The sequence below is a fragment of the Panthera leo genome, chromosome B2 (genome assembly GCF_018350215.1).
Source record: "Panthera leo isolate Ple1 chromosome B2, P.leo_Ple1_pat1.1, whole genome shotgun sequence".
Lineage (NCBI taxonomy): Eukaryota > Metazoa > Chordata > Mammalia > Carnivora > Felidae > Panthera > Panthera leo.
The window spans coordinates 37,982,635-38,000,991 of record NC_056683.1 but is presented as its reverse complement, the minus strand read 5'-3'; the positions used below and the strand labels follow the sequence as shown (position 1 = coordinate 38,000,991).

At 46.8% G+C, this 18,357-nt stretch overlaps 1 protein-coding gene across 7 annotated transcripts in view; it reads right to left on the bottom strand.

Annotated features, from left to right (window-relative positions):
* DAAM2 (dishevelled associated activator of morphogenesis 2) overlaps positions 1-18,357 on the bottom strand; it is a 118,393-nt gene that overhangs the window by 47,589 nt on the left and 52,447 nt on the right. For all 7 annotated transcript variants that reach the window (XM_042938654.1, XM_042938655.1, XM_042938653.1 and 4 more), the window contains exons 2-3: positions 6,018-6,243; positions 500-589 (exon numbers count right to left, since the gene is read on the bottom strand). In XM_042938654.1, the coding sequence (XP_042794588.1) occupies positions 500-589; positions 6,018-6,185 (258 nt within the window). In that variant the 5' untranslated portion in view covers positions 6,186-6,243. The remainder of the gene's footprint in view (positions 1-499; positions 590-6,017; positions 6,244-18,357) is intronic.

Genomic DNA, 18,357 nt, shown 5'->3' with positions numbered 1-18,357 from the left:
ACCAATGGCATCTTTTAGTGAAGGAGAAGAGAGCAAGGAGAGGGTGGGGAGAATGGGGACTAGTGTGTGACCCTGTGAGGCTGAGCCTGGGACAGGGTGGGGGGGGCAAAGATCCAGAAGAGGCCACCCTCACCTCCAACTCAGTCCTTACAACAAAGTGTCCCTCGGGTATGGCACAAGGCAGCACGCCCTCCAAGCGGGTGTGGGAAGGGAGTGATATTGTCATCTCTGAGACTGTCATCTCCTTGACCCAGCCCCACTCCTGGAACCCAGTAGGCACCTGCATCAAGGGTTTTTGAAAAACAGAATCCCATTTCCCTGAGTGTAAGCTCCATGAGAGCAGGGAATTTTTTATCCTGATTTATTCACGGTTGTTCCTCCAACACCTAGAATGGTGCCGGGGTATAATATCTGTTGAATGAGCGAGCAAAGCATGGGGGCAAGAGCTGCCCCGTGCTGGGGACCCTGAGGTGGCAGCGGAAGGGGTCAGCCACGGCACCTTCTTCTTGCTGCAGTAGATCTGCCATTTCTTCTCCGGAGGCAGTGCGAACACAGCCTCCCGGTTTTTGTCTGTGAGATCCAATTCATCCTGAAAAGACAAGAGAGAGGTCTGAGATGGCTGACATTAGAATATTCAGTGCTACAGGAAATTGCAATTCCCCCCAAACCTATCCCTCAGCCTACTACCTTCCTCCAGAGAACAGCAAAAGTATGATAGGGCAATTCTTCTGCTAGAATTGTAGCCCTACCCCATTCCCATTCCCTTGCACCCAACCAAGGCTGGGCTGCTTCTATCCACACTTCCCTTACTTCCTGTCCACTCCCACTTGTCTCTACAAATATGTCCTCCTCCTCCAGGCCCCCTGCTCCCTGCCCATCTCCTTTCTGCCTTGCTCTGTTGCTCCTAACCCTCTTGCCCCAGGTCTCTGGTCTTCCTTCTCTTGTCCTTCTTAAACTTGTCAACATCATAAGTCAAAGCCTGACAAAGAAAGCAGTCAGTCTACATGTCTGGGTTTTGCCCCCACCCTGCAAGTCTCTCAGGCCTTTGAGTTTCTCCCCCAGAAATTCTCTGACTCTCCAAACTTCAGCATGGTCCCAGCACAGGCTGAGGAGAGCTGGTGACGACAAGAAGCTGACCAATTCTCCTGGCAGTAAGACTTTGCCATGGCCAGGGAGGCACTGATCTGCTTCCTGTGGACATGTGCCTATCAGAGGCAGCCCCTCCACCCACATAAGGCTGGGAGCTCTGCCAGGCTAGCCCACACTTTCTGAGAAATAGAATTGGGTAGTTTCTGATGTCATCAAATTTGGGTGATGCCATCCAATTCTATAGGTACTTCAGAGGGACACCGTAGATTTGGTTGTGCTAGAGGGCCTCTAAAAAGCTCTCTTATTGAAGATATTTCTCCTGTGATTCATGAGCTATGCCAAAGCTCATCAAAGAAACAGTTAATGGTCCATGGAGAACATAGTGTGCTTTTCAACTCAATTACTGTGAGGTTTTTTTTTTTTAATCAAAAGCAATTCTTGCATTAAGACAATAAAGCACACTATTAATAATCTTTATACTTTCAAAAATGATAAATAGTGAAAGTAATATCTAAGAAGGTATGAGAGTCTAAAATATCAAAAATCTCTTTTCCCTATACTTTTATTCAAGGGAGACAATTGAAGAGTTTCCTTTCTATAGATCAGAACTGTGCAATAGAGTTATAATGTGAGCCACATGTATTTTTTAAATTTTCTAGTCACAGTAAAGATAAAGAAGTAAAAGGTGAAGTTAAATTTTAATTATAATTCATTTAATCCAAAATATCTAAAATATAATCATTTCAACATGTAATTAATAGAAAATGATCAGTGAGTTTGAAAAAAAAAAGAACATAAAGTATCTAAGTTATCAAAATCTGGTGTGTATTTCATTATTCTAGATCCTCTCAGTTCAGACCAGCCACATCTCAAGTACGTAGCAGCCCCAAGTGACCAGTGGCTGCCATCTTGGGCAGCACATGCAAAGATAATTTGAGACAATGTCCATCAGTTCACCTGCCTTTGGAACTAAAGACTCTGGCAGATCTAATGCTAAACAAAGGTTCTTCCCTAGAATTATTCTCGACATATCCCAGTAACATCCGTCAAGATTCCCAGAGTCCTGCTTAAAGTTTCTGGTGAATCTCCTTTCCATGGTCAGAATCAGAAATCAAAGAAAAAAGAAAGATATGTGCACCTTACACGTCCCAGTGTAAACTGCATTTCTTCTTTTGCTGACACAGTGACCACCCACCCCATAGACCTGGTCTAATCCACCCAGGCTCATGGTCAGCCTCTTCCAGCGATCCTTTCATGGCCATTCCCAGGTAAGACCACCTCTCCCTTCCTGAACTTCAGAACAGTTACATTCAGCCTTGGATTCTAGTTATTTATACACCTGTCTTCTTTCGCCAGTGGTCTCTGTCATTAAATCAATGGATATTTCTTGGCGATCTGGCTCAGCCCAGATAGCCTATGACTGACTGCAGACCATTCGTTCCTTATGGAATCTCCCCTGGTTTCTGCAATGACAGCCACACTCTCTGGCAATCCCTCCTGCTTTGCTCTATGTTCGTCTTGGGCTCCCTTGATGACTTGTCTTCTCTCCTGCCATCAAACGTTGAATTCCCTCAGGGTACCATCCTGGATCCTGGGGTCTCCTTCCCATATGCTTCCCCAGGTGATGACTTCTCAGTCATTCCCAAGGACTGTCACTACCCTAAACTCTCTTAAACAGTCCACTAGTCTCCTGAGCTCCAGCCCCTGGGACCTAACTGCCTCCTGTGCCTATTTTGATGTCCCTCAAGCACCTCATGCATTTATGTAGTGTCACTACATGTCACGCACTGTTCTAAGTGCTTAATGTTTACTCATTAACTTACACCAACCCATTTTACAGATGTGGAAAATTGATGCACAGAGTTCATCATCCCAGTCCCCTAAACTTGAGTTTCCTCTGGCATCTCCTGTCCTTTACAGGGCCCCAACATCCACCCAGTTCCTCATGTCAGAAACTTGGGTGTTCCCTGATTCCTACTCACTCCCCAAGCCCAACAAGTGCTATTATATTTCCTCCGAAATAGCTCTTTATCCTCACTGATGACACTTTAGTCTAAACCACCATTCTCCCTAGCTTGAATTGCATCAATGCCCTCCTAATGGTCTGCCCATATAACCTTTCCTCAACAGAGTACTCTGGTCTTTTAGAAGGCCATCCTGCCTCAGTGGCTTTCTAACACCTTTAGGATTGAATCTGAAATCCTGTTATTCAGAATCCTGTTATATATAAGGACCAAGCTCCTTTCTGACTGGAAAGGTCATATGCTGCTTCTTCTGTTGGGGATGACCCTCTGTCATTGCTCTGCAACCCCCATTCACTTCTCTAGCCATCACTCTGCTTTCAGATCTCAGTGTAACTGTCATTGCTTCAGGGGACCATCGTGACCCCCTGTTGAGAATTAAACTCCCTACTAGACATTGCTGTGGGCCCATGAACATTCCCCTTCTAAACACTCACCACACTTGCTATTACTATTCAAGATCAGTCTTCCCCATTTTTTTTGGAGGCAGGGACTGTACCTGCTGGTTCGTCACTAAATCCTTGGGGTCTTCATAGGGCCCAGCACACAGCAGGCTCTCAAGGAACATTTTTCATTTGTTTGCTCAATGCTAGTCTCAATGCTAGCTCAGCACTCAAAACTGGTTCAACGCTAGTTTGCTCAGTTTGTTGCTGATGCTAGCCTCCTTGCAGACAAGACTTGGATGACTCATCCTTGCTTTTGTCAAAGTACTTTGTAAGGAGTCCTGCCCACTAAAGATGCTCAATAAATACTTGCTGAATAAAAGGCCAAAGAAATGAACATTTCTCATCCCGTCCTTCTTTCAAAATTCATGTGCTCTGTTCAGGAAAATCCCCCTGCTGTGATAATGTAAGAAATATATTTATCTTTGTTCCAGTTCATAGCATAAAGTTCCCAAATCCCCTTGGAATTTTATGAGTGATACAACTGATATGAGCATCTTTTGTTCCTAACACAGAACTCCTAAATCCCTTGGAATTTCCTGGGTGGCAGGGACCTCTGTTTTTCTAGTGGAGCAACTCTTGATGGGACCCTAAAGACCTTCAAGGGGATGGTCACCAGAAAGATCAAGCCTTGATTAGAAACCTATAATTTTCGGCCCCACTTCTCAAACTCTGGAGAGAGAAGGAAGACTGAAGGCAAAGTTAAAAACCTATCAGACCTACATGACGAAACCACCATTAAAGCTTCTAAATGATGAGGCTCAGAGGGCCTCTGGGCTGGTGACCACATTTGCATGCTGGAGGGATAATGCACTCAAACTCTACAAGGACAGATGTACCTGTGCTCCAGACAGGAGCCTTACCCTCCTTACCCTTCTGGGCCTTACCTGATATACCCCCTCCATCTGGCTATTCATCTGTATTCTTCATAATATCCTTTATAATCAACTGGTAGTAGTAAGTGAAGTGTTTCCCTGCATTCTGTGAGCCCTTCTAGCAAATTATAGAACCTGAGGAGAGCATCATGGGAACTTCCAACTTATAGCCAAGTCCCTCAGAAGTGTGGGTAACATGGGGATCTATTCACTGTAACTGGTGTCTGGGTGGGGGGCTGTCTGGTGGATCTGAGCCCTTCATCTGTGAGGTCTGTGTTAACTCTGGGTAGTTAGCGTCAGCATGGAGTTAAGTTGTAGACACCAGTTGATGTCCACAATAAGTTAGGGAATTGCCTGGTGTGGAAAACCCACACATTTGGTGTCAGCAGTATTCTGAGTTAAAAAAACAAAAACAAAAGCAAAAACAGATCTTAGTAGTACTAACACTGATCGGATTCCAAATGTCATTCTATTCTAGTAAACACTTTGTTCTTTCCCATCTATGCTCCATCCTGAGGAAAGCCATACATCAGGACCACAATGAGTTTCCTTGACTCTGATCTGATGAGGAGGGAGGATAACTTTTTCGTGTAACCTGCATATTCTTATCTTATAGTGGTCCAGTTATTTGAAGACCTAGATTGCCTTAATCAGATACACCTATTATCAAATCCAATTATGAAATCCCACTTCAAATAACATAGCATTGTTTCTCTACTGGCTTGACTACTGGCCAACCACAAGAATGAATGACCAAGAGCTAATGGTAGATGAGCATGTGTTTATTGCTGTCTGACAGGGTTCAGGCCTGAGTCTTGGACATGGCTCCTGCATCCCTGATCTTGGCATCTCCTTGGCTTTATCTCACCACTGGACCTCCAAGAAGAGGAATCATGCTTCTTTTCCTGTTCTGTCTCTTTGAGGTCAGAATATAAATTTTCGCAAACCCACTTCGTGAGTGGTTCACCCAAAGGTGCACTGCTGCTCTAGTCTGAATGGGTACCACAGAGTCAGAAAGAGCTACCACTAGTGTGAAAGACAGAGCCTCCACCTGCCATACGCCAGACATGGGTTAGAATCACCTAGCCCCGAACCAGGTCTGAACTGGGTGCAAGATAGGCATCACTAACTTCATATTTCTAGTCAACCATCCCCTGCTTTGAGAGGGATCCCCTGCTTTATCCCACTCTGTCCCTTGTTCCTGTATCTGAGTTGAAAGGATCTCAGGGAAGTTTCAGAGAGCAAAAGAGAGAAAGGTGTCAAGTGTTCTGGTATTCTTTGAAGCTCCTCACTGCCTTATTTCACAAAATCCTGGACCTGCTCCTTTCATGGTAGCCTAACTGCTGTACCATGAGGTCTAGAATCCCTTGGAGATACGAGGTAGGTCCATTCTTCCAGGGACATAGTTCACGGTATCCACACTAGGCAGTGACTCGTTTCTCCCTAGCTGAGGTGTCCTAGGGGGCCCACCCCAACCCCAAGCAGAGTTTCATAGTTAGAGATCCCAGCACATGGGCCCCCACCCTCTGTCCACTCCAGAGTACCCCTCTCCATTGTAAACACCCTCCCTTCCCTGTCCCCTCACTGACCACCAGCTCTGCAAAGCGGACGTTAAGCTCCTCTGGGTTCGGAATAGGACTTGAGAACTCCATGTACTGCAGAGGGTGGTTGTCCCGGAGGTTGATCTCAGGGAGGCCGCTGCCCCCAAAGCAGCACAGGAAGCCCAGGCCATGGCGACTCCTCTTGCGGGGGGCCATGGTCACTACAGGCCAGGGGTATAGTCAGCAGGCAGATGCCCTAGGTCCTCATCGTGATCTGGGTAGGAGAACAGACACCACAAAGTGGTCAGGTAACAGCAGCCAGGTAGACAGGGACAGTGATCGCTGTGCTACCACAACTTCTTTGCCCAACTGTTAGAAGCCCTCAACCCAATAACCAAGCCTTCCTCCCTTCTCTCAGAGCTTCTTTCTGTTCCCTCCAGCTCCTTCCACCTGGAGGCATTTCCTCCCCATCATGGTCTCCAGTGTTTTCTGCCACAAACACTTTCAGATTCTCCTTCCGTGCCCCCAGAGAACAGAGGAGGGCTGTAGTCACAGATCACGAATTCTGCCCTCTATGTGATTGTGCAGATGGGTATCCTATTCCCTGTCCTTTGGCAGAGCCATTTTTAGCAGAGCTCACTCACTCACTAGATTCATTTTAAGGTGTTCAGATTCCTGGTTTAAAGGTTTCATCCAGTGGGGAGGGAAAGGTTCAAGAAGGCTGGCAAGGGAGAAAGAAAGCTAATTGTATGGCATGGCTCCTGGGGAGTAGGGGATAGAAGGCTTAAGAGACTTGTGGGGTTTTCTGCCCAGTCTGTTGTACCCAGTCATGTTTTAATAAATGTGAAATATCAACAGGGCATGGGTTCATCCATCTATCCAGAAGGAGAGGTAACCTGGGGGACTCAGGGAGTAAGGAAATGGGGCTGATCATCAGAATGGTGTTCAGCCGATACTGAAGGAAATCTGGCCAGATCTGTTTTCCATACCAACCAAGAATAGAAGACACCACTTTGGCCAGAAACCCAAACTTATAAACAACCAACAGTGGAGCGGTGTTTGTAACAGAAAGGGTTAAGTCTTTACCCTGCCACTGGGAAAGCCTAGTTCATAGGCGCCCCAGCTTGAGGAGAAACACTGGCCCTAGTCATTGATGCCATATAGCTTCCAGATAGATTAAGCCCAACTAGCTGCACGTAGGGTTCCCAAAAGGGTTAAAACCACCCTTGACCACTACTGGTCCCTCAACACGCTTTCAGATAATGTGGATGGGTTCAGGAGAGCTTACCCAACACACTGCTGTCCAGCCATGTTCTCATCCAGTATTTGTATATCTTTTTTTTTTTTTTTTAATATAAAAAGGAGTCTGCCTTTTTCCCTATTGCTATTACAGGTCTGGGGGCAGGATTTGTTTACAAAATATACATAACACAAAGTGTATCTTTTTAACCATTTTTATGTGTACAATTCAGTGGTATTAAATGCATTCATTCACATTGTTGTGCAACCATCTCCACCATCCATCTCCATACATTTTTCATCTTGCAAAACAGAAAGTTTGTACCCCATGAACTTCTCATTTCCCTCTCCCCCAAGACCCTGGAGACCACCACTTTACTTTCTGTCTCTATGAATGTGACTACTCTAAGTAGCAGTATGAGTAGAACCACAGTAGTAGAATCATGCAGAATTTGTCCTTTTGTGACTGGCTTATTTCACTTAGAATAATGGCTTCAATAATGGTACATACATGCTATAGCATGTGTCAGAATTTGCTTTCTTTTTAAGGCTGAATATCATTCCTCTGTATGTATAGACCACATTTGATTTATTTACCTGTCAATGGACATGTGGGTTGCTTACCCCTCTGGGTTATTATGAACAATGCCGCCATGAACATGAGTGTACAAATAATATCTGTTTATGTCCCTGCTTTCAGTGCTTTGGAGTACATACCTACAAGGGGTCAAGATAGTTTTGGGTCTTGACATTAAGCTGTTTCTCCTCAATTTGGTCATCAACAGAATGATCAGAATATCCTCATGGTCTTTACCCATACCACTGCTAAAAATGTTGATCACAACAAATATGTAGACAGACCTACATCAGCTGGGAATGCCAAAGAACTAGTCATCAACACTCTTAGAGGACAGTCCTTCAACCAGCTCGGAATCCATGAACCCATATCTTACCTAGCCCTCTTTTCTATAAAGATACCATACAAGATTTTTCCTAAGGTCTTGTGGAACTCAAGATGTGCCAAATCTAAGGCATTCCTTAGAAAGACGTTCTAGAACCTTATCAGAAAAAAGATAAATGTGTCATAACTTGTTCGTAGTGAACCCAAGGTAAATTCTGGAGAACACCGCTTTATTTTCTAAACCCTAACAATCTAGCTAGTAACAGCCTAATCTGATCAGGCCTCGCCTGTAAATCATGATGTATTTTGTCATTCTAGAACTTTTTACCAGCTCTGTTTTATCTTTCTTTGTAAACTTTGTGACAGGCTTTTCAACAGACCCAGGAGATCCTCAAATAACACACTGAGGTTACCTTGTATTATTGGTTATCTTTTCTGTATTTACATACTGGCTGTCCACAGTTATAGTGAAGACTCCTTAAGGGCAGGGGACACGCTTCCTGCCTTTTGATAACCCCATTTCTATAGCTAATAAAATGCCTTGCACTCGGTGGTGCTCAATAAATATTTCTTGGTCAGTTGGGAAATGGCCTATCCTCATAGAAAAGACAGGACCTCATCAACAGCCAAGAACTATAAATTGAAATCTCTGACTCCTAGCAGTTGATAAGCAATCAGGAACCCTTATAGGGAATAAGGGGACAGCCCTGAGGCTAGGGATAGGGGAATAAGCCAGTGGGATAACTCAGCAATAATAGTACATGACGGCAAAGACCCAAAATAAGCTGGCATCTGAGAAAAACAGAAGAGGAAAGCAGGCTTTGGGGTTTTCCATGGGACTTGGCAGACAGTACCCAAGACTGGGTAAGACCAAGCCCTGATCTCTGACTGTCAGGCTTAGTAAAGCACCAATTCTGCAGGCAGATTGGGGTCAACCACCCGGGGGATCACCTGACCACTGTCAAGCTTGAGATAATGCTGCAGAATACAGACCAGGTCCCCTTTGTTTCATCAGCCTCCAATATGCAGCTGCAGGTGGTGGAAAAGCTGTTCTTTCAGGGCACAAAGCATGAGAAGGACACTCCCAGAGGCCACAGTGAGGCTGAGGGGATGGCATGATGGGGTTTGAGGGAGGGATAGGCTGATGTTTAGGAAACCTGTGAACTCGCTTCCTGACTTCACCTCCTCAACTGTTTGCTCCTGAGTCTCCCTCTTTATCTATCTTTGCTCTTCAGCTCCTGAGCCAGACTTTCACAGAAACAATCAGGAGTAGGGGCAGGATTGGCATACAGTTGGCACACCCTTTATAGTCTCACACCAGCTATCTACAGCCATGACTGCTCTGATTGATCAGTGTCATGCCATACTTGTCATTATATATATTTTAACAGTTTCCCTGAGTATGGAGAGTGAGGTAGCATGGCCTCAGGAGGAAGATGGGAGATGGACACAATGACCTTCCAAACAGGAAGTACTGTCCCCACAGAGAAGGGGGTGAGCACCGGGGAGTCCTACATATTTGCCCTTTTAAGGGGCAGCCTGTTTGATACTATGCTGATACTCCTGAGGATGCTGATACTATGCTGATACTCCTGAGGATGCCCTCCTCCCAATGACCCCCCCTTAGGTCTGTCAGGTCCCCACTTGAACATCCAAGACTAAAACCAGAGGCTCTCAACTGAAATGCATGTAGCTTTCCAGTACAGATCAGAAAACTGAGGTCAAAAAAGTAAATGTCTTAGGTTGCTTGGGTGGCTCAGTTGGTTAAGCATCTGGCTTTGGCTCAGGTCACGATCTCATGATTCATGAGTTTGAGCCCCACATCGGGCTCTGTGCTGACAGCTCAGAGCCTGGAGCCTGCTTTGGATTCTGTGTCTCCCTCTCTCTGCCCCTCCCCTGTTCACACTCTGTCTCTCTTTCTCTCTCTCAAAAGTAAATAAACATTAATTTAAAAAAAGAAAAAAAAAGAGGAAATGTCTTATCTGAGGTCACACAGCTAGAGACAGAACTCGGATTGAAACCCAAGATACCAGTGGTCAAGCTGCGGTCTACAGAGCTCATCTTCCCACATCAGCGGCCCCTTTCCCCATCTTGCCCCAGCTCCCAGATAACTTCTCTCCACCAGAGAAGACCAATGTCTGCAGCTGCATTTAGAAGTAGCTACAGTCCCAAAGATGTCTTTGCCAGAAGAGGGTTACGGAAGTCCTGAGGCTTCCATCTGATCCCCCACCTCCCACTGCCCCCATCTCACACCACCACCCCCCACTCTAAGGCTTCCTTCACTCCAGCAATCTTCCAAGTGACATGACTGGGATTTGACTCTTGGCTTTGCCTTCCCAGCTGGATGATCCTAAGCATGTTTCATAAGGTCTTACTCTCTCAGAGCTCAGGTTCTGTAACACCAAGATAATCACAGCACCTTCCTCAATGGGTTTTGGTGAAGAGACAATGCAGTGATGTAGATACAATGCCTGGACCACACTGGGCACTCTCTAAGAAGGCCAGCACTGCTGCTGTGGCTTTGTTATCATTGTTGCCAGCAAGGCAACACTTGCCCTGCCCAGCGCCTGCAACCACAAGCCCTATTCAGCCACAGCCAGGACCACCAATGCCTGGCATTGTAGGAATCTGCCCAGCCTGATTTAAGAACCCACCCAGCACTGCCTTTGACCACTAGGAAGTCTGGACCAGAGGAGCTGGGCTTTTCCATACTCTAAAATAGCTCTAGTTGGACAGGAAAACTCTCATCCCTGAGCCTGGGCAGGGAATGGAAAGGTGAAGGGGGCCAGAGTGTTCTTTTCCGCAAGATCACTTCACAAAGAGCAATGGAGGTGCCCATCTCAGAGAACAACTGAAGAACAATATGGAAAAAGGAGAAACAAGAACAGAACAGAACCCAATGGACTTCAACTCTGGCAGAGGGATTTAACCTGCCCTACCACTACCCACCTTTCTCTCCATGGAAATTCGTCCAACACCAACACCTCCACACCCTCCACATCCTGTCTCCTTGCCCCCTCCTCTACTCCCTGTGGAATCAAGGTCTTCCCATGCCTCTGGGTCCCTAAACACAGACCGACTGGCCTAAAAGAGCAAACCATCAGAGCATGATGAACTAGCCCTCCTGTAAGGCACCCCTCATGGGTCTCTTACAGCCCTCTGGCTCCTGGTTCCCATTCTCTGCCTCCTCCTTATTGTCCTATCCTTCCACATAGTGGAGAAAACATAACTAACTCAGGAGACTAATCACAGCTCTGCAGGTATGGGTCAAAAGACCATGGTATTAGCACCTCTGAGACTTGATTTCCTCTCTGTGCAATGGCAGGATCTGACTGAAAATCCAAGGGCTTGGTCAGCCATACTATTTAGCTCCATCCTGTTCCCAAAGATTTCCCAGGGACTCTCCTCATCTGTGCTCAGATTTCCTCCCACATTTCACCCCAAGCCAAGAAGTACTTCCTATCACTTGAGTGCAGCACTCCCCTTTGGTTTGCAAAGATGGAAACCCTAGTCCTTAGCCCCAAACCATGGCCCTCTATATACACCAGTTTTTATGCTAACTAGGACTTCAAAAGCCCTACAGCAAACAGCGCTTGTTCCTAAGTCATAAGTAAAGGCAGAATAATATTAATACTTGAGAGACCAGGCTCTAGCCACATTTCATCCCCATAACAACTCTCTAAGCTAGGCGGCATCATTTTAAATTTTTTTTTAATGTTTATTTATTTTTGAGACAGAGAGAGACAGAGCATGAATGGGGGAGGGTCAGAGAGAGAGGGAGACACAGAATCTGAAGCAGGCTCCAGGCTCTGAGCTGTCAGCACAGAGCCCGACGTGGGGCTCGAACTCACGGACCATGGGATCATGACCTGAGCAGAAGTCGGACGCTTAACCGACTGAGCCACCCAGGCGCCCCAGAGGCGGCATCATTTTAAAGAAGTTACTAAAAAAAACAAACTATGGTTCAGAAAGGTTAAGTAACTTGCCTATGGACACACAGCTAGTTAGTAGCATAGCTAGGATTCAAACCCATGACTGCGTGACTCAAAAGCTGTAAACCACTGAGCCATACACTGTATGCCCAAGGAACACCCTAAGTTGAGCCCTGCTCAGAGCTTTCTCAAGCGTTCTATAGATTCAGACTCCATAATTCATGATCAAGCATTCCCTGGGAGCTGAGCCAAGTGTTTTCATAGCTCTGCAATCTCATGTCAGCCTCACAAGGACTTTGTGAGGTCATGATTATTATCCCCTTTACAGATAATAACATTGAGGTTTATAACAATCTTAACAGCTGTTACATGGTTTGTCAATGATGCCCCTTGCTGCTAAGAGGCAGAGCTGGAACTCACAACTAAATACGGACCCCAAGCTCAGTTCTCTTGTTGCAAAAGCAAAGCTGAGTCATAAACCCCACCTTTAGCCCTTGGGGCCAATGCTGTGGCTTTGGAATGTTCAAACTGCCTTCTCCTAACCCCTTCCCTTCCCTCTCCGCATGGGGGGCACAGGGCAAGGATATGGTATGGCCACTTCCAAAGTGCTTCCTAAGAGCCAGTCACTCTGCTGGCAACTTTCTACTTTAGCTCATTTATTTCCCCTACCCCTCCAATCACATCACTGTCCCTTCTTACTGATGATCACATTAAGACTCCCAAAATACAGGCAACTTGCCCAAGGGTCATGTCTTGTAGAGGAAGAGGCATGCCTTTGAGGACAGTGATGTCACAGTCAAACAACATGCTTTTAACCACTTTCTAGCCCCTGGAAGCCATGCTGGACACTGGGGGTCACCTTGGTGGTGAGGACACAAGAGCAAATAAGGCATGGTCCCTTCCCTTGAGGAGGTGCCCTTCTGGTGGGGAAGCCAGAAGGGTTAGGGAGACAGGTACTTTGGCAGCTCTAGGAAGGGGGACCTAGCATAGCCTGAGGTGTGAAGTGAAAGTCAGAAAAGGCTTCCAGGAGGTGACACTGAGCCAGTATTGAAGGAGGTGAGAGAAATAAGGAAAGGTACAAGAGGTCAGGAAAGGCTATCCAGGCAAGGGGATCAGCATAAGGAGAAAACCTGGTGTGCATGAGGCCAGAGTCCTGACCAGTGGTATATTAATTAGTGGCTAAATTAACAGGCAAAGGGAATCAACAAGGTATACAACAACCTTGGTCTGATGGCAGAGCTCAGGCATCCTGGGGAGCCGGCCCCTTTGCCCTCCTTTCTCTACCAAGTCCCCTGGGGCCCAGGTCTGGGAATGGGGCCCAGAACTCCCCAGAGATGCTGCATGGAACATAAGGAATGTAAACAATTTCCTGCTCCACGGCCAGAGATTCCTCCCTATATACTGACCCTTCACGTGTCACTAGGGGTCACCTAGGAAATGGCCCCAGACACAGGGCCATGACCCAGGGCCTCGCTCCCCAAAGAAGAGTCTGTGCTTTTCCATCTCAGGCCCTCTGCCCACCCATCTCCTCAGTGCCCACCTCTATCATGCCTGCTGCCACTTTAAGGCTCTGAAGACCATCCCCTCATACTCTGTGGGCAGCAAACAGGCTTGGAGTCCCTGATAACCCTATCTACACCCGCTTCCAACCTGAAGCCGCCTGAACTACTGACACCGGACTTGACCCTACACACTCAGTTGGGTTTGTTCAGTTACTATCTACTCTAATTCTGGGACTTCACACAAGTTACTTACCCTCTCTGAGCCTCAGTTTCCTCATCCATAAAATGAGGCAACAATAACAGCAGAGGGCTGTCACAAGGATTAAATTAGTAAAATTTGTAAAATTTTAGAACAGGGTCTAGTAGGGGTGCCTGGGTGGCTCAGTCAGTTAAGTGTCTGACTCTTGATTTTGGCTCAGGTCATGATCTCACAATAGTGAGATCAAGCCCCACATCGGGCCCAGCGTGGAGCGTGGAACCTGCTTAGGATTCTTCTCTCTCCCTCTCTCTCTGCCCCTTGCCTCTCTTTCTCTCTAAACAAACAAACAAACTTTAAAAAAAAAAAAAGAAGAGGGTCTAGTAATAATAACCACCATCAATAACTCTACAGATAAGTTGCTGCTATAATTAGGAAGATGGCTAAATACTGATTGCATGAATCAAAAAAGTTCACTCTGTGTAAGAATGAGTCTGACACATTATTACAGGAGTTGGCAAATATTACAGGGGCCAAATTCAGCCCATTTTTTGTAAATAATGGTTTTACTGGAACACGGCTACACCCATTCATTTAAATGTTGTGTATGAAACTGAGACCCTGTGACCCACAAAGCCAAAAATATTTACCACCTGGTCCCTGACAGAAAATTTGATTTCTGTGTTATTAGGCTGAATCGTGTACAAGTGACAGCATTCAATTATGTCATCTACAAAATCATCAATTTCACACGGTTCAAGTTAGTGGATGGTACAGGCTTATCACATGTCCCGCTGCCTTGCCCATTAACACAGAGGGCTGCGCTCTAAATCCAGTGATTCTAATCATGACAAAGTTAGAGTCATCATCTATTGAGGACCTACCATGTTCAAGGTTTACCTCGGATTTTCACCACACCCCTGCAAGGTAAATATGACTACCACCACCACCACCTCCCATATAGATGAGGAAATCTGAGGCTTGGAAAGATGAAAAGCACCAAGCCTAGGACTTAACCCAGGTCTCCAGACCCCGCCTCTGGTACAATGTCCCCGCGCGGTGCTCCCTGAGAGGCTGCTGGGAGTGAGACCCATCTGATTAGGACAGAAAATGGAGAACATGAAGACCCCTCATATCCCCACTCCTCTGCTGGTCCATCTCTCAGACAGTGCTCGGGGCTATAGGACTGAAGGGGCCCCAGTCCTGCGACTTTCCTGCCAGCCTCAGGACAGCTCACAGAACAGTCTGACTTATAGTGTGAGCCTCAGGCAAGGCTGGGGAGGGGGCGGGGAGCACTTTCAAAAATAAGCAAGCTCTCTTTCCAGGACTGGGGGAGCTATTTTTAGCAGCCTCCTAAATTACGGTTTCCCCCTCTGCTCTGGGAAAGGCAAAGAAAGCAAAAGTAAATTGTCTTAGCCCGAGGCTGAGGGGTGGGAGATACAGACACAGGGGAAAAGGGGAAGGGGAGAAAGAGGGGTCTTTCTGGGAAAGCGAAACTGAAAATTCCCCAAAGGGACATTTCTCTGACTTGGGGGTGTTGTGGGGCAGTTGCGGAATTTCCAATCAGCTTTTTCTCATTTTGAGAAATGATAAAGAGAACATAGGTTTCTTTGTGTCCCTGGGGGTAGAAACCAAGGAGATAATAGCTCTCCTAACATCACAGTCAAGCATGCATTCATTTATTCGTCCATCTATGCCCTGAGCAACTGTCACGGATAAAGCAATTTTCTGGGTGTTTAAGATGAACCAAGCATCAAATCCTAGCCTCACAGCACTTACAGTCTTGCTGGGAAGGTACAGGCATAAACAGGCTCGTGCTTAAGCACCCAGGATACACGGGAGGGGAGAAGGTGCCGGCCCTGGGACAGGAGGGAGGGAAAAGTGACTTGCAGCTGGGGTAATCTGCAATATTCACCACAGGAAGTAGCACTGAAGCTGAGTCTTGGAGGGAGGAAAGATGTTGCTTGGCACATGTCATGGGCGTCCAAGAAATCATTCACAAAGAAAGGTGTACCAGAGTGAGGACCTGGTGTCCAGAAACACCCCAAGGTGAGCAAGAGGCGAAGAGAAGTACCTTTGAGAAGCAGACCTTTGACCAACACAGGTGTTAGGGACACAGACCACCCCCCCCCCCCGCCAGTAGAAAATCCACGTAGAACTTTTGGCTCCCCAGAACCTAATCACTAATAGTGAGAACCACAAGATCACTTTTTCCTGCTGTTCACAATTTACTGAAGAGGCAAACTGTTCACGCGGAGATGATTAGTGTCACAGGGCGTTTGAAGCAGATACAACACTGGAGCTCACCCCAACAGCAACAAGAGATGGCTCGGAAATGATCACAGCAGCACAACACATGCTACAGTGAATGTGAGGCACTTGTGATTTAATATGGCATCTTTATGTTTGTTTACTTCTCTCTCAATTGCGAATGGCACAATGTATGGTCTGTGCTGGTGCAAGCTTTGAGAAATTTTAACTTTTTATGATACATTTGCTACATTTCATGGTAGCATATTATAAAATAGACTAGCGTCTACAAAACTTTTGTGCCTTCGTGACATACCTAACTTTTTAAGTTTTTCAATACTTCCATACGTGAACTATGTAGTTCATGTGCATTTATTTTCAAATTGCTGCAAATCTCCAAAACATTTCCATGTATACATACATACATATATAAATGTATATATACATATGTACACGTACATATATATGTATATACACATAGGTACATACTTATATATGTATATATACATATACACACATACATACATAAATGTACATACATACATATATATGTGTATATACATACATATATGTACGTATATATATGTTATTTATTTTTGAGAGAGAGAGACAAGAGTGTGAGCGGGGGAGGGGCAGAGAGAGAGGGCGACACAGAATCTGAAGCAGGCTTCAGGCCCTGAGCTGTCAGCACAGAGCCCGACGCAGGGCTCGAACTCACTAACTGCAAGATCATGACCTGAGCAGAAGTCCCTCACTTCACTGACTGAGCCACCCAGGTGCCCCTCCAACATATTTATTGAAAAACATCCACCTATAAACAGACCTGCACAGTTCTGATGCATGTTGTTTCAAGGTTAACTATGGTTATTACCAGGCCGAAATACAGGACTTAAAGAGGTGCAGTGGGAAACAAGATTGGGGCCAGATAAAGGAAGGTTTTTGAATGCCAGGTTAAAGAAGAGGAATCCGCTGAAGGATAGGTGGCTGGCTTATAGTGAGGAGAGTCTGAGATGAGATATGGATTGGAGCTGGGATTTAGACAGGCAATTCTGGTGGCCCTGATGATGGAGGGAATGACAGGGGACAGGGAAAGAAGAGGGAAGATCTAGGCAGCAGCTCTCCGAGTAAGAGTTAATGAGGCCCTGAACTCCCAAGAATGGAGACGAGGGGGATGGATGCCAGAGATGTCACGGAGGGGTGTGCACGCCAGCACGTGTGTGAGCCGGCAAGGGGGCTTTGGCAACGCGTGTACTGGGCACAGAAAACAAGGGCTTGGGCAGAGATCGAGTGGGAGTGGCGGGGAGCTCTTTGGGCAACAGCTGTGAAGTAAAAGAGAAGAAGGAATTTCAACACCCAAGTCTCTGCTACCCATTAGAGCCAGAGGTCTGGGGCTCCGCGCCAAAGGGAAACCACCCTACACGTGACACGGGGCGCCTCACCCCCTCCCGCTTCCGGGAAGCCAAGCCCCTCCCCCAGGTCACACAGAACACAGATGACGCTGTCTTTACTGAAAGGGTGCCCGGAAAACGGCCTATGGCTTCTTCCCGTGCGCTCCAGAGCAGCCCAACGTGCTAAGAGCACACACCCTTCTGGGCAGCCCAGGGCTGGGGGGAAGCGCCCTTGCTGACCACTCCTCCTGCTCCTCTTCTCCTGGGTCCCCAGGACAAAAGCATCCTGTCACTCATGAGGGCAGAACCCCAGGTGCCGTAGGGGCCACCAGCCCCGGAGCCCCAGCTGGGCTGGGCACACGGTCACACTCTGGACCCCCTGCAGAGCCTTCCTCAGACGCAGTGCCCTCCTTCCCATCCTGCTAGGCCCTCTCAGACTCCTGCATTCACACCAGGAAAGGCCCTGCCTGTGCCTCAGGGCTTCTTCGCTGGACATAAATCCTGGACCACAGGCACATTCCGTCTCAGGCATTCCGTCCCCCAGGTGGCAGGGGGACACCGACTGGGGGAGGGGAGAAGGGGAACTAAGCAGACCCCTCGATGGCAAATGTGGTTGAAACGTAGGCCCAGGTGACCCCTCACCTGCCCCTCACTCTTGTTTATACCATTTTACCTGTTCCTTCATTCTAACAGATGCTTGTGGCGCACCTAAGTACCACACTAAGGGCTGGAAAAAAACCATAGAAAACAAGAGCTCGGTTTGGTGGCGGAAGGGAAAGAATCAAGCCAATAAACATAATGAAGTGTGGACATGGTTAGGACGGAAGTACAAATGTTTGGGTGTGAGGAACGTTTGTGGAGCTCCATCCCAATGGGAGTCCTCTTCCACCCTGTTCATACACACAGTCTAGCGGGCACATCCTATATATTACAATAAGCACTGGGAATAATCAGCCATCCAAGATCCAGGACCAGACATC